At 37.4% G+C, this 14,380-nt stretch overlaps 3 protein-coding genes across 9 annotated transcripts in view; all 3 read right to left on the minus strand.

The window, feature by feature from the left end:
• The window catches only part of LOC127788343 (disease resistance protein RGA2-like), a 55,358-nt gene that overhangs the window by 28,757 nt on the left and 12,221 nt on the right, over nt 1-14,380 (minus strand). The window contains exons 2-3 of one of the 4 annotated variants that reach the window (XM_052316492.1): nt 11,714-12,818; nt 10,797-10,978 (exon numbers count right to left, since the gene is read on the minus strand). The exons of 2 other annotated variants lie outside the window; for them this stretch is intronic. In XM_052316492.1, coding sequence (XP_052172452.1) covers nt 11,714-12,818 — 1,105 coding nt within the window. In that variant the 3' untranslated portion in view covers nt 10,797-10,978. Of the gene's footprint in view, nt 1-10,796; nt 12,819-14,380 lie in introns of those variants that run through there. One more of the 4 variants, XM_052316493.1, reaches the window with a different exon arrangement.
• Nucleotides 1-14,380, minus strand: part of LOC127788344 (putative disease resistance protein RGA1) — a 56,318-nt gene that overhangs the window by 12,619 nt on the left and 29,319 nt on the right. Inside the window, exon 1 of one of the 3 annotated variants that reach the window (XM_052316501.1) lies at nt 13,101-13,120. The exons of the other annotated variants lie outside the window; for them this stretch is intronic. The gene's annotated coding sequence lies outside the window, so the exon portion shown is untranslated. Of the gene's footprint in view, nt 1-13,100; nt 13,121-14,380 lie in introns of those variants that run through there. 3 annotated transcript variants of the gene reach the window in all.
• Nucleotides 13,183-14,364, minus strand: LOC127788348 (putative disease resistance protein RGA3). Of its 2 annotated transcripts, XM_052316510.1 has the most exons (2): nt 13,980-14,364; nt 13,183-13,863 (listed from the first exon to the last, which is right to left on the minus strand). In XM_052316510.1, the coding sequence occupies exons 1-2, from the start codon at nt 14,051-14,053 to the stop codon at nt 13,431-13,433; spliced, it is 507 nt and encodes a 168-aa protein (XP_052172470.1). In that variant the 5' UTR covers nt 14,054-14,364; the 3' UTR covers nt 13,183-13,430. The 2 variants fall into 2 exon arrangements, with proteins under 2 accessions (XP_052172470.1, XP_052172469.1); XM_052316509.1 differs by having other exon boundaries at nt 13,183-14,364.

Here is a 14,380-nt window from a genome sequence, read left to right on the forward strand (position 1 = left end):
AACCAGTCAGTTTTAATCAAGACCTATTCGTTATTAAGAGCCAGTCGATTTTAATCAAGACCTAGTCAATTATTGGGGCCGGTCGATTTTAATCAAGACCCAGTCAATTATTTGAATAGTGATATTCATAAAAGAGTAACTATTCACCAACAACTATTCATCATCATAAACACAAGCATTTATGCACATATCAATAATGTCATGCATATTATCTACGACATGCATTGGACGTATTTCTCATAATATTGTCTAACTTGGCCGTCGGAGGGCCCGCGCGAGAAATTCCCCCGCGTGGCCTTCTAACTGTTGTTGTGCCCGCAAGCTAAATTTTGGACGGGTTTCCCTTAACCTTAGAAGACCAATCTATTGAAAATCCCATCAGGGTCCCACGTCGCTTGTCAGAAAAGATTCTAAAGACTATTCCAGACCCAGGCCTTGTTGAATTCTTACTCCGACCCAATCTGGATCCGTTGAAGCCTCACGAATGATACCTTAGACCCTTGACATTGACAGATACTTTTGCTCAAGCTGATCTCTAGATAAATAAATATTATTGTTGTAATTTGACAACAACAATGTTCATTTTATTTTTTAAATAAGTATATGTATAAAAAAAATAAATAATCAAAATCACTAATTATTATCACTAAAGTGATATTTTAATAGTAAATAGTTGCATTAATGAACTTAAGGTCTGAGAGTTTGAGTCTTGTGAACATGGGACAGACTTCCCTAAATCATGTGTAGTATCTCATTCTAAGAAAGGGACCCCATGACCCCAATGCAGCAAGTGGCTGTTTTGGGCAGACTTTTTGACTATTGGGATGGCTTGGAAATCACTTTTCATTGATTTGTTATTTTTTTTCCTCTTTTCCTTTTTTTAATGTGCACATAGAGATATTTTTTAAGAAAAAAAATTTCAAAAAACAAAAATAAATTAAAATTTGCTCAAGTTAATTAACTTCTTTATGAGAAAAATTATGTGTCCTAGAAATAGGAGATCAAGGGATAGTCTCCCACTCAAAAGAGTTGAACAAGAAGAGAGAAAATAGAAAAAACAATAGAAAAGAAAGGAAAGAAGGGAAAAAGAATCTTTTATCAAGATGACCAATGAGAGGTTGGGAAACTAGAACAAGTGAACAAAACCTCCTCCAAAGAGACCCCAATATGAGTTTCCCTAACCAATAATGTAACGATCCGTTAGTGGGCCTAAGTGATATAGCCTAGGATGAGATAATTGTTTTATGAGAGTAATGATTTTTTATGGTTTATATGTGCTATTTGTAGGTAATTGTCAAGAAAGTGGAAAAAGTTAATGGCTTGACTTATTGGTAATGGGACTGTTGAAGAAACATAAGATGAACTATCCTACACATAACTTAGAATTGGCAGAAATCGTATTTGTACTAAAGATTTGGAGACATTACTTGTACGCGGAGAATGTGGAGATTTATACAGATCATAAAAGTTTAAAATATCTCTTCTCCTAGAATGATTCAAATATGAGGCAAAGCAGATGGATAAAGCTTTTCAAGATCTATGATTGTGAAATTTTATGTCACTCGAGAAACGCCAATATGGTGGTCGATGCGCTTAGTCAAAAGGGAGCTTTCATAACAGCTATTGTAATACCCGAGAATTTCAAAGGGGCTCAAGAGTAAATTATCTTGGGGCAAAAAATAAAATTTTAGATAAATTGAAGGTATAAGGGTAATTTATTACCGTATGAAAGACCGAATCTGTAATACCCGAGAAATTCTAAAGGACTCAAGGGTAAATTATCTTGGGGGAAAAATGGAATTTAAGAATAAATGAAGGGTATAACAGTAATTTATATAGATGACCGAATCGACTGCAGGGAGTGCCCTGAAGCCGAGACACCCAAGGAAAATGATATGGTCGTGATGAGTATTTCGAGGCATGATTTATAGCATCGAAATAAATGAGATCGGGAACAATTTTCGGTACAGTTAAAATACAACTGCCAATTAGGCTACAATACCGAATTATTATAAACGACTTTCGGGAAATCAATGGAAACTTGAGGGGGCTTCGATTTTTCATAAAAAATAACCCTTCAGTGGTTTCAGGAAGAAACAAAGAGGTTTTAGGCCAAAACAAGGGTTCGAGCCTAAGTGCAGTTTTCTGAAATTGTCAGAGGGAGGTCAAAACAATGATTTCTTGGAATTCTCGGGGGTCAAATTTATGTTTTAGGACTTGAGGGTCTTGAAAGAAATTATCAAAAGTAGAGGGGTTTGGTGAAAGAGGGTCAAAATGAGAAAACCAAAATCAGTGGGGTAAAAGTGCAAAAACTCAAAGATTGCAGCATGGCCAATTCTAACCAGCACATGGCCGGTCGGCTATGGCGATTTCGGCCACAGGGATGGAACAAGGGTTGCTTAGGGATCACGTGGGTGTGATCATCAGCCGACAAGGGCCATTGTGGTGGCCAGAATTTGAAGAAAAAGCGGTCGAAAGTTGGCCAAAGTGGTGCACGCCTGCAAATCGCTTTTTGTGGTCAGCTTGGGTCGGTTCCAGTTCAATCCAGGGGCGAGTGAAGCTCTAAAGCTCATGGGTTGGTCGACCAAGGGCCTTTAGGCGTTCGGTATTGCCTATAAATAGACATTGAGGGAGGCTAAAAATTGGATAACTTTGAGCTTCAAATTGGCCGTCCATTATAAGGGGCTTTTGAAGCCCATGAGGTGTAGAATCTATCTGAAAAATTTGGAGCGTTTTGGTGCACATTTGATGGTTGTTCGAGGGTCGTCAGCAAAGGAATGACGGTCCGCCTGACCGAGCATTCAAATGATTGGTTGGCCGTGCTCCAATGCTCTTTTCAGGCCGTGGGTTATGCCATATGGATTGATTGAGGAAGGAGAATCAGAAGGTGGAGTCAGCCCAGATTGCCGACACGACCGTCACTAGAGAAGACGACTGGCGCATGCCGGTCACGCCCTGCATCTCATGCACGCCTAGTCGCCCTAGCGCGTGCGAGCACGTGGGGCTTGGTAAAATTCTGAAAAAAAATGTTAGAAATTCCATAAAATTATTTTATGGAGGTTCGTGCAAAAATATCTGGGTTTGGGATTCCCAATGTCTCAATTTTAGCATCAAAGAACCTCATTTTGCGTGAAAAAACACCATCCGAATAAGTCCAGTATTTTTTCCTTGAAGTTCATAGCCTATGATGAATTGTTGTGGAATTAGATTTGAGAAAAAAATCTCGATGGTATTTATTGAGATTTTTAGAAGGAAAAATGAGAGAAAATGAAAGAAAAAAGGAAATAAATGGAATATTGAGATATTTAATAATTAAATATCATTTTTTTTGATTGAGATGATCGAGATGATCGAGATTATGTGATTGGTGCAACTTTTGAGAGTTGGCACAAGAATCGAGGTTGGGCACGCATATCGAGGTGATGCGTGCTTTTCAAGGTGTCTTGATCTTTGGACAAAGATGAGTAATTTTATCCTAAATATGCTTTTGTGAGTGGTTTTCTCACAAGAACTTATATTCATGATATGTTTGTTATACATGCATGTTGTTATGAATACAATATTCATTTTGTTATATTGCATGGAAAGTAGCGAAGTTACATAACATGATGTTATTGTCATATTGATATTTGTGCATGGGAATAGGATGTCACCCCCAGAGTGTAGCCGTAATTCTCCTAGGGCAATGATGGAATAATGTTAAGTTTATCCTGCAGAGGTTCGGGATTTGCCTAGGATTCTGTGCCGGGCTGGTGGGTCTGGGAAGTTACATTAAGGGAACATGTTGATCATATTATGTATCATGCATTCGTATATATATATATATATATATTTTGGACCCTCACTAGAAGTTTCATCTTCTAATGGGTTATGACCCTAGAACATTCAACGTTTCAGTTTAGACTTGCAACTTAGGCAAAAAATAGGTTGAGATGAGACGGCACGTGATGGCATGGCCAATGGACTCAGCGAGCTGATTCGGATATGTTTTAGCTTATGCTTTATTGATGATTAGTCTTGTTAGAATGTTTATGGAATCTCCATGTATTTTATATTTGAGAATATGATGTAATATATGGTACGGATTCTTTATGATATAATATAAGGTGAATTCAGATATGTACCATATTAGGTTTCGATTATCGCTTCCATATATTGTGAATGATTTGCTAGGGGTTTCGTTTGGAATTCAATACTTAAGGTTTAAATTGTGTACCGAGAAAGAAAGAAAAATTAAGTTATGTATATTTTGGGCCCCAGCATAGTGACATACTCGATAAGAGAAAAACAGGGTGTTACAGAATCGACTATAGGGAATGCCCTGAAGCCGAGATGCCAAAGAAAAATGATGTGGCATTAACGAGCATCCCGAGATAGGATTTATGGTATCTAAAGAAATCGAATCGGGAACGATTTTTAGTACTGCTAAAATGTAACTGCCATTTAGGCTGCAAAATCGAATCATTGAAGGCGACTTTCAGGAAGTCAACGAAAGCTTAACGGGGTTTCAATTTTTCTTAAGGAATAATCCTTTAGCGGTTTTGGGAAGAAACGAAAGGGTTTAGGAGCAAAACGAAGATTCGAACCTAAGTACAATTTTTTGAAATTGCTAGAGGGAGGTCAAAACGATGTTTTTTTTTTTCAGAATCTTCAGGGGTCAAATAGATGTTTTAGGACTTGAAGGTCTTAAATGCAATCATGGAAAGTTCAGGAGCTAAGTGAAAAGGGCCAAAAAGGTAAAAGCCAAAAGTTAAGGGGCCAAAGAGCAAAAAGCCAAAAGTTTGGCCAATGACCAGCACATGGCCGGTTGGCCACGGTCGATTTTGGCCACAGGGTTGCACGAGAGATGGTCGGGGGAGCATCTTTTGTAAAGGCATGGGCCGACAAGGGCCACTAGGTTGGCCGAAAAAGCAAGAAAAAGCGATCGAAAGTGGTCTCGTGATCGAGTGCCTACAAATTGCTTTTTGTGGTCGGTAAGGGCTCGTTCCAGGGCCATATGAGGGAGGTAGAAGCTCTTAAGGCCTTGGTTAGCCGAGCAAGGGCGTTTGAGGGTTCGGATTCGCCTATAAATAGGTGTCCATGAAGGCCAAAAATGGGAGGACTTGAAGCTTCAAGTTGGCCACGAAATCAAATGAATTAAGGTTCCAAAATAAAGGGCTTTTGTTACCCATAGCTTGAGGAGCAATTCTAGAAAGTTTGTAGAGTTTTGGTTTATGTTTGGTAGAGTTTCGAGCTTCGCCGGAGAAGGACACGATGTGCCTAGGCCGAGACTTCAAGAGGCTAGTCGGAGGCCTTCCGGTGCTCCTTTCGGGGGCAAACTTGGCCATATGGATCGACTCAAAGAGGGCTAAAAGATGGCATCAGAATCTCCAATCTTCGGTGTGCTATGGCCGGGGAGATGATCGGTGCATAGCCTGCACGCGCTGGTAATCACGCGCAAACCACGCGCCAGCGCGTGAGGGCTTGGAAAAATGTGAAAAAATGTCCGAAAATGGAGAAAAATATGTTACGAGGGTTTGTGTAAAAACTTTTGGTGTTTGCCATCCCAATGTCTCGATTTTTGCACCAAATAGCCTCGTTCTACATGAAAACGCAGCATCTGAGTAAGTTCAGTAATTTTTCTTTGAAGTTCATATGATATTATGAATTTTTGTGGAAATTGATTTGAGAAAATAGTCTCAATGGTATTTATTTGGATTTTTAGAAGGCAAAATGGAAGAAAATGAAGGAAAATAGGAAGAAAATAGAATATTGAGATATTTAGTGATTAAATATGCCTTTTATGAATTATGTGCTCGAGGAAAAATGATTGGTGCAACTTTCGAGAGTTGGCACGAAAATCAAGGTCAGGCACGAATATCGAGGCGATGCACACTTTTCGAGAAATTCGAGTTTATCTCTAAAGATGAGTTATCCTATCTATATGATATGATTGTTTATTATGCATGATATTTATGAAAGATATGATTGCTTATATATGCATGATATTTATGAAAGATATGATTCATTTTGTCATATTACATGGAAAGTCGTGATATTTGCATGGCACGATATTATTATCATATTGATATTTATGCATGGGAATGGGATGTCACCCTAAGAGTGTAGCCGTAATTCCCCGAGAGTAATTGATGGAATAACGTTAGAATTATCTTGCCGAATGTGCCAAGATTTTGCCTAGAATTCCGTGCCGAGCTGGGCCTGGGAAGTTACACTATGGCAATGTTTGTTCATTTATTTGCATCATACATTCATGTATCATGTTTTTAAACTCTCACTAGAAGATTCATCTTCTAATCGGGTTATGCCCCTAGAACATTCAAACGTTCCAGTTATGACTTGCAGATATGGCAAGGAGATGATTGAGACGTAACGACACGTGATGATATGGTTGATGGGTTTGGCGAGTTGTCCCAGTATTTGTTTCTTCATGAGGATTCAGGATATATTATTATATTAATGATCTTGTATAATTGTTATGGTTTAATGTATTTTTGAGGTATCATTAAGTTGTATCTTTTAAGGTATTTAATTGTTATCTCTTGATGATGAGTCTCTATGTAATTAAGTATTTGAAGATGTAATGGTATAGATTCTTATTTTATTATTAAAGTAGATTTCGATTCTGTACCATATCAGGTTTCGATTTTAGCTTCCGCATTTATGATGATTACCTGTTTTAGCTTTTTGATTTTTATTTTGGTATGCTGAGAAGGTAGATCGGGATTATCGGGAAATGATTTATATTGAGTTTATGAAGAAAAATATATATATATATTCCCGAAATTCTTAAGTTATTTAACACTCTTGAAAAAGGCGGGGCGTTACAGCTATGATGGTCCAGGACCAGACGCTATTGAGGCAAATAGGTAAGATGTCTATCTCTAGTCCTGAAGAGAGGCTTATCGTGTATTATACCTATATAAGGGTGTAGTCTAAATTGATTGAGCAGATTTGAGCTCAGCAGCCCCATGATGTGAAATTGGCCCAGATTTTGGAAGATGTGGAAAAGTTTTCCTCAGTGGGATTCAGTCAGAAGGGTGATGACATGTTGGTATTTCAGGGGCGGATTTGTTTTCTCGATGATGCAGAGATTAGGAATGGAATTTTTTTAAAAACTCACAAGTCCCGTTACACTATTCAATCTCAGGCAACAGTTTTGGTGGGATAGCTTGAAAAGAGATGTGGCAAGGTATGTTTCGTAGTGTGCGGTGTGTCAGCAAATTAAGGCGGAACATAAAAAATCAGCCAATCTCTTACAGTTGTTACCTATTTCGGAGTGGAAGTGGGATAATATATCCATAGACTTTGTGATAGGTTTGCCTAGGACGATAAAAGGGCATGCCACTATATGGGTGATAGTTAACAGGCTGATTAAATCAGCCTACTTCTTGTCGATAAAGAAGACTTACCCTCTGAACCGTTTGGTGAAGATATACATTGAAGAGATCGTGAGACTACATGGCATTTCGTCCAATATTATGTCAGATCGTGATCCTCGTTTCACTTCGCATTTTTGGGAGGCTCTACATGGTGCCTTAGGGACGAAGTTGAGATTCAGTACTACCCTTCATCTGCAAACTGATGGGAAGACACAGAGGACGATCCAAACACTGGAAGATATGCTTAGGGCAAGCATATTGGATTTCCTTGGTAGTTGGGACAATCATTTACCGTTGGTGGAATTCGCCTACAATAATAGTCATCACGCGAGTATTGGGATATCACCTTATGAGACATTGTATGGTAGGTCGTGTAGGTCACCTATTCGTTAGGAGGATGTTGGAGATAGAGCATAGTTGGGACCCGAGATCATTATATAAATGACAGAAAAGATCCTAACCATTAGGGCCTGAATGAATGAAGCCCACGATAGGTAGAAGAGTCACGCGAACAGGAGACAACGTGACTTGAAATTTGATATGGGCGATCATGTATGGTTGAGGGTGACACCTATAAAGGGTGTGCGCAAATTTGGGGTGTCTGGCAAGCTCAATCCTCGCTATGTTGATTCTTTTGAGATTTTAGAGCGGGTTGAATCTTTGGCCTATAGGTTGGCCTTACCCCTTCAGTTGGCGGGCCTGCATAATATGTTTCATGTATCTATGTTAAGGAAGTACGTGCTAGACTCCCAGCACATTATTGACTATCAAACCATAGAGGTCAGAGAAGATGCTTTTTATGAGAAAATGCCATTGGTTTATTGGAGCAAAATGAGAAAATATTGAGAAACAAGACGATTTTGTTTGTGTATGTCCAATGGCAACATCACTCTCCAAACCAGGCTACTTGGGAGCTCGAGAATGAGATGAGGTATCTCTTTCTCCAGTTGTTTGTATGACCAAGCATGAATTTGAGGGACCAAATTATTTGAAGGGAAGGGGGAAAAACTGTAACGATCTGTTATTAAGTCTATGTCATGATTAATGTTTTTATTTTATTTTAGTGTATAGATATATATATATATATGTGTGTGTGTTGGTTTATAAAAAAATTTAAAGATTAAAAATTTAATAAAATGAGTTGAGTTTATTGAATATGGATGGGCTAATGTGAAAAGCACAAAGATATCGGATGGCTAAAATTTTAAATAAAAACCCATTTTAAATGAATTTGGCCTAAACTATGTGTGGGTTGTATATTTAAAATGAAATGGGTTGGGCAAGTTGGAAAATAAATTTTTTGGGTCTTAGGTGAGTTGGGCCTAATTATGTGATTTTGATTAATGGGTTGGGTTTGAGTCCATTTGCAATATGGTGAGATAAGTTTAAATAGAAATATAATTAATTGTGAAATGTCCAAAATGGGCATAATAATAATTGTGGTTGTGTGCAAGTGAAGGGTAAAATGGTACTATGGCAAAAGACGTGTGGCTCTCTCTTTTCCCATTTTCCTCTCTTTTGTCTCTCAATTATTCTTCTTCTCTCTTTTTTCCCTCTACCAACAAGTCTTCTTCCCTTTCTTCTTGGTTTTCTTCTTCATCTTCTTTGTTTCTTCTTCTTCTCCATTTTTCATCTTCATCATCTCATGACTTGAAGCTTCAAGGTGGATTTTTTAGATTTGAGGGAAGGCTTCTTTTCCCTAGTTTCTCTTCATCAAAGGAAAGACCAGTTCTCCTTGCATCCGTTCTTGATATACAAGTTCTCTTCACTTCTCTTCTATTTTCTTCTCCATTTATGTGCAAGTTCGTTTCTTCACTTGATGTTATGCAAGTTCTTTTTACATCTCCTTTTGTTATGCAAGTTCCATGCTTTTCATTTCTTTCATTTCAAAGTTATTAAATTTTCGACTAAATTGCGTAGCTTGTATTCTTTTGGCTAATAAGAGTTGAAATACTTCATAGATTACTTATACCAAATGACCTATCAAGATCTAAAAATGTTTTTGGATAAGATTCTCAAATAAACAAAGTAAATTTTATGGACCTCTAGAAATATTTTTAAACCACATAAGACCTTCTCCAAAATGACTATCTCTCACCCAAATTAAAAGAAAATTTAAAATTTAGATGTAATTTACCCTAATATACATTATCATCCTACAGTATTGCATCGTAATAATGAGAAATAAAATTTAATTTTAAATTTTAAGGGAAAAGGTATTTTAAAAATAAAAAACATATAATTTAAAAATAATAAAATAAAATAGCTTGGTCAGTTACCCTTCTGAGAATTTAAAAAGTATATTTATTTCAACCTACTTTTGTATTTTTAATAATTTTAAAATTAATATAAATATTTTCTATGTATTAAAAATTAATGTAATCTAAAACTTGAATTCTAAAATCAATTATTTGGAATTTCATTTTTTTTTTGAAAAACAAAAAAGAAATCCAAATTCCAAATTCTTTGATTAGGATACATTTTATTAAAAACGTTTGTATTAGGGTTTAAATCCAAGAATTCAAATCCTAAATAAGATTTTTTTTTATTTAAGACTTTATTTGGTAATTTCTTAGGGGGATGTAGAAATTTTTTCCTTATTTTAATTTTTTTACCTTATTTTAATTTTATAATCAATTTTTAATTTTTTCAATAATATACCGAACTTTAAAAAATTTCCCTCCATGAAGATATAAACCTTAGGTACGTATAGACCTATGTTATGTAAAAATTGGTTTACATAAGTTCATATAAGATTAATACTAAATATTATAACAAATTTCAAATATATTTCTATAATTTAAAAAGAAAAAAAAGTAGTAGTTCAAAAATAGTGATAGGTACACAAATTGTAACATAGACTTGAAAAGGGTTATATTTCAAGGAAAAGGGTCATTTCCTTGAAAATAGTATTGGTTAAAGTGGCATTTGTTAAAATAACAAAAGACAAGGTTATATTAATATAAGGTTGAAATGATTTTTGAATTAACATATGAAAAGTCAAGATAGAGTTAGAAAACATTCTCATATTTTTATCAAATTATTTATTAAATTTTTTAGAATACACTAAAGGACACATATGTCATTTTTTCCTATCTATAAAAATCAAGATAAATTTATAAATTTATCTGTAAAAACTCAAATAAGAAATCACGTGACTTCTTTTTCAACGGTCACTAGATAAATTTAATGAACACAATAGAAAAGTACTGTTTATCTTAAATATTTTTCATATCCTACTTTTTTTTATCTATATATTAGTAAATAAATACTATCTAACAATAAAGACTAAGTATAAAGTTGTGATTAACACTGTCCCTTAATAGGACACTGAATATCACTATGATATCAAACAATACTAACATGCTATCAACACATAAGCAATGCTAACCTATTAAAATGACAAAATGTGTAACGAAAATATCCCATGTATTAACAACAATAAATCAAAAGGAAATACAAAATTTGAATACAGGCATTTTAAATTAATAAGTAATGATTGGTACATTTGTATTCAAATAAATAACTAAACAATATCAATGCTCTATCAAGCCACCCTGTCCTATCACAAATACTGCAAATATATGAGCTTGAACCTACAAATATGGAAGGAAAGATCATTAGAGCTTGAACCTACAAATAGATGAGCTTGGGATCACCCCAATTTCAATAAATCAAACTAATAAAACCTAAATACGAACAATACTACTCTAAGCTGGCAAGAGCAAGGGACCAAGGTCGGGCCAACTGATATGGGACTTTGGAGACGAAGGAAAAATGGAAAAAAATGGTAAACATGTCTTTTATATGATTTTAGACGTGCTAGAAAAGTTCCATAGCAAGGAAAGATCATTGGAGGGTGCTGTCCAATGGAAGGGCTAATTGGCACAAAAAGGGACTTAAAAGCACTTACGGCTCATGAACATGGAAAGAAAGGTCTTTGGAGGGCCAAAACCTTTCCTGAAAAATCCAGAGAAATAGGAAACATATCCCAAAGACAAGGGAGCTTGAACAAGTAATACATAACCCCAAAACAACAAACCATAACCCATTGAGTAGGGTCCATTACATAAATTCTAACACACCAATCAATCATAACTTCTCTTATGTCTTTCCACGTAACTTTTTTCACTTCATCTACTATTCTCACAGGCGAGTCCGCGAGTGCTTGTCTAAGGTCTCCAAATGTCTAGACTATGTTAAACATGGCTTCTGTATCTTATTTTCAATAGGAATCACTTTGATCTTATCACACATAACCTCATTTTTAGCATTATTAGATAGATATACAATGTTTATGTGATGGGTGAGGGTTGAAAATTCAAGCTTACCTAGGTGATCCCGGCATTGTTGATATATAATTCTGGGATATGAGCTACCATATTTGAAACTCTGCCTATTTCTGGGTGTAGTCTACGGGCCAGCCTGCTGCACTCTTTAACCCTCAGTACTTTCAGTGCCCGGAGGTGTTGGAATCCCTCTGGCAATGCTGACACTTCCGGGCATCCAAAAATCTCGAGTTTTTGAAGCGATGCTGAGAATTGCAGCCACTCTGGGAGTTCCCCGAGGCTGGGGCAGTATGCAATCCTTAGGTAATTTACACTCGTAGCTGTGCCACGCAGCCAATGGGGCCAATTCACAAAGTTTGGTAATTCTGCAAAAACCATTTTCCTGATGCCAAGGTTTCCAAATGTAGTGATACTCCCCACATCCAAGTTGAGCTTTTCACAGTCATTGATCATCAGGTTCTCTAACTTGGCAAGACTTGCTATGCATTTTGGAAGAGATGCTAATCTCGGGCATCTGCTGATAGCTAATGTCCGAAGAGCTCTGAGGCACTGAATTTCTTCTGGCAAACAAACAAGGTTGGCACAACCGGTGATCCACAGAGACTGAAGAGAGGTCAAGCATCCGATTGCTTTCTCAGGGAAAGATTCCTGTTGTGTGGTTACATAGAGATGTCTAAGGCCAATCAAGTTCCCTATATTTTTAGGCAACCTCTTCAACTCCTTACAATCTGAGATCCTTAGAGTCTGCAGATTCAGCAGCTTGCAAATGGAAGCAGGGAGTTTTTTGATGCTACAGTTCCAACTGAGGTCAAGAAACCTCAAATGTTTCAAGTAACCAATAGATTTCGGTAAGACTTCAAAACATGAATCCTCCAAATCGATCACTCGCAAGTACAGGAAAGTTGAGATGCATTCATCAACAAAACGATCATGAGTGGATCTTATCCCATCCCGTGGAAAGAAAATGGTCCGCAGCTTCTGAAGTTTGAGGAGGGATTTTTCTACTCCCTGTCCTGACAAATCACAACCCAGTAAGGAAACATGCCGAACCATATTAGAAACATCTCCCGCATGGGATTTCTTCTTTAGGCATTCTGTTTGTGCTACAGACTGTGCAAGATCATGTACAAGATCATGCATTCTAAAGGTTACAGACAAGGGGCCATTCTCTTCAACCTCTTGAAAGAGTGATCTTGAACACAACTCATCAAAATACTGATCCCCGATTTCTTCGGGCTCTAGATTTTGGCCAGGACTTGACCAAATCAGCCCTTGTGCCATCCACAGCTCAATTAAATTATCCTTGTAAATGTATTGCCCCATTTGAAAAATTGAACAGTATGCAAAACATGGTTTCAGGTAAGATGGTAAGTGATCATAACTCAATTTCAGAGCAGGCATGATATCATTTTGCCCCTGACCTTGTAACCTCCATATTTCACTATCTCTCACACGTTGCCAATCACGTTCGTCTGTTTTTTTTGTACAGCAGGCTTCCTAGAGTCCTTGCAGCTAATGGAACGCCCTTACATCTCACTGCAATTTGCTCTCCGATGTCGAGGAGGTTCTGATGCCTACTCTGATCTTCTCCTTCTGGAAAAGCCCATTTCAGAATCAAAGAGAAGCACTCTCTCGAAGCAAGTCCATCAAGTTTATAATGATGATCGCTGCCCACAATGGAAACAACTGCATTAGACCTAGTGGTGACAATGACTTTGCTTCCTCTGCGACCACCCATGAGGAGAGATTTCAGTTCCCTTCATTTTACAAGGTCGATGTCCCACATATCATCCAAGACGAGTAAAAATTTCTTATCGGCCAAACAACCCCGAAGCCTATGCTGCAAGTGATCACTGTCTAGCTCAGCACAGGGCGAAGTCGTTGCAGATGCAATGATCTTTCTCATCAGCACATTCATATCAAAATCCTGAGAAACACCGACCCACATCTTCAGCTCAAAATGCCTATCAACCGGCTCATTATTGTACACTAAGCTTGCCAATGTTGTCTTCCCCAAGCCCCCAATTCCCACAATGGGAATTACAGAAACATTTTCGCTAGCATCATTCAACCTCTCAACAATGGCTTCTTCATCCCTTCTTCTTCCTATCACATCGACTCTACGAACAAAAGAATGGCTCGTCTCCCTCTGTATACGCACATTGCGCGGATCCGAAGACCTCTCAGAAAGCCTAAAATTGTTTTTCAGACCATCAATTGAATGTAACCTGTCTCTCATTTCCTTGATCCTTCTAACAACTGAAAGGCGGAAAGTAATTGAACTATGGCTCGTAAGATAGTTCCGTACCTTTCCCCTAACCTGGTTCTTGAGAGCTTTAAATTTGACCTCATCCAGAAGATCATCGGCGTCGGCGAAAGCATCCTTGACTCGGGCGAGCCATTTGGGAAGCTCGTCGTTCATTGACTGGTTCTCCTCTGCGTCCAATAGGACTAGTTTGATTGACGACAAAGTGGTTTCAAGCTTCTGGAGCTCGGTATCTGCTCCGTTTGCCAGGAAGAGTACTTCGTCTAGAAGTCCTTCTATCTAGCTTGTACTGAATGAGTTCTGCGACACTGAACAGAACCAGGCCTTCCATTTTTTCTTTCTGGGGGAAGAGATTGAAGGGTGTTGATATTTTAGACCAATGATTCTTACGCTGTTTGATAATTCTCCCTTTGTCTTTGTTATTTGTTCATATATATATGACA

This window comes from Diospyros lotus, chromosome 13 (genome assembly GCF_014633365.1).
Source record: "Diospyros lotus cultivar Yz01 chromosome 13, ASM1463336v1, whole genome shotgun sequence".
NCBI lineage: Eukaryota > Viridiplantae > Streptophyta > Magnoliopsida > Ericales > Ebenaceae > Diospyros > Diospyros lotus.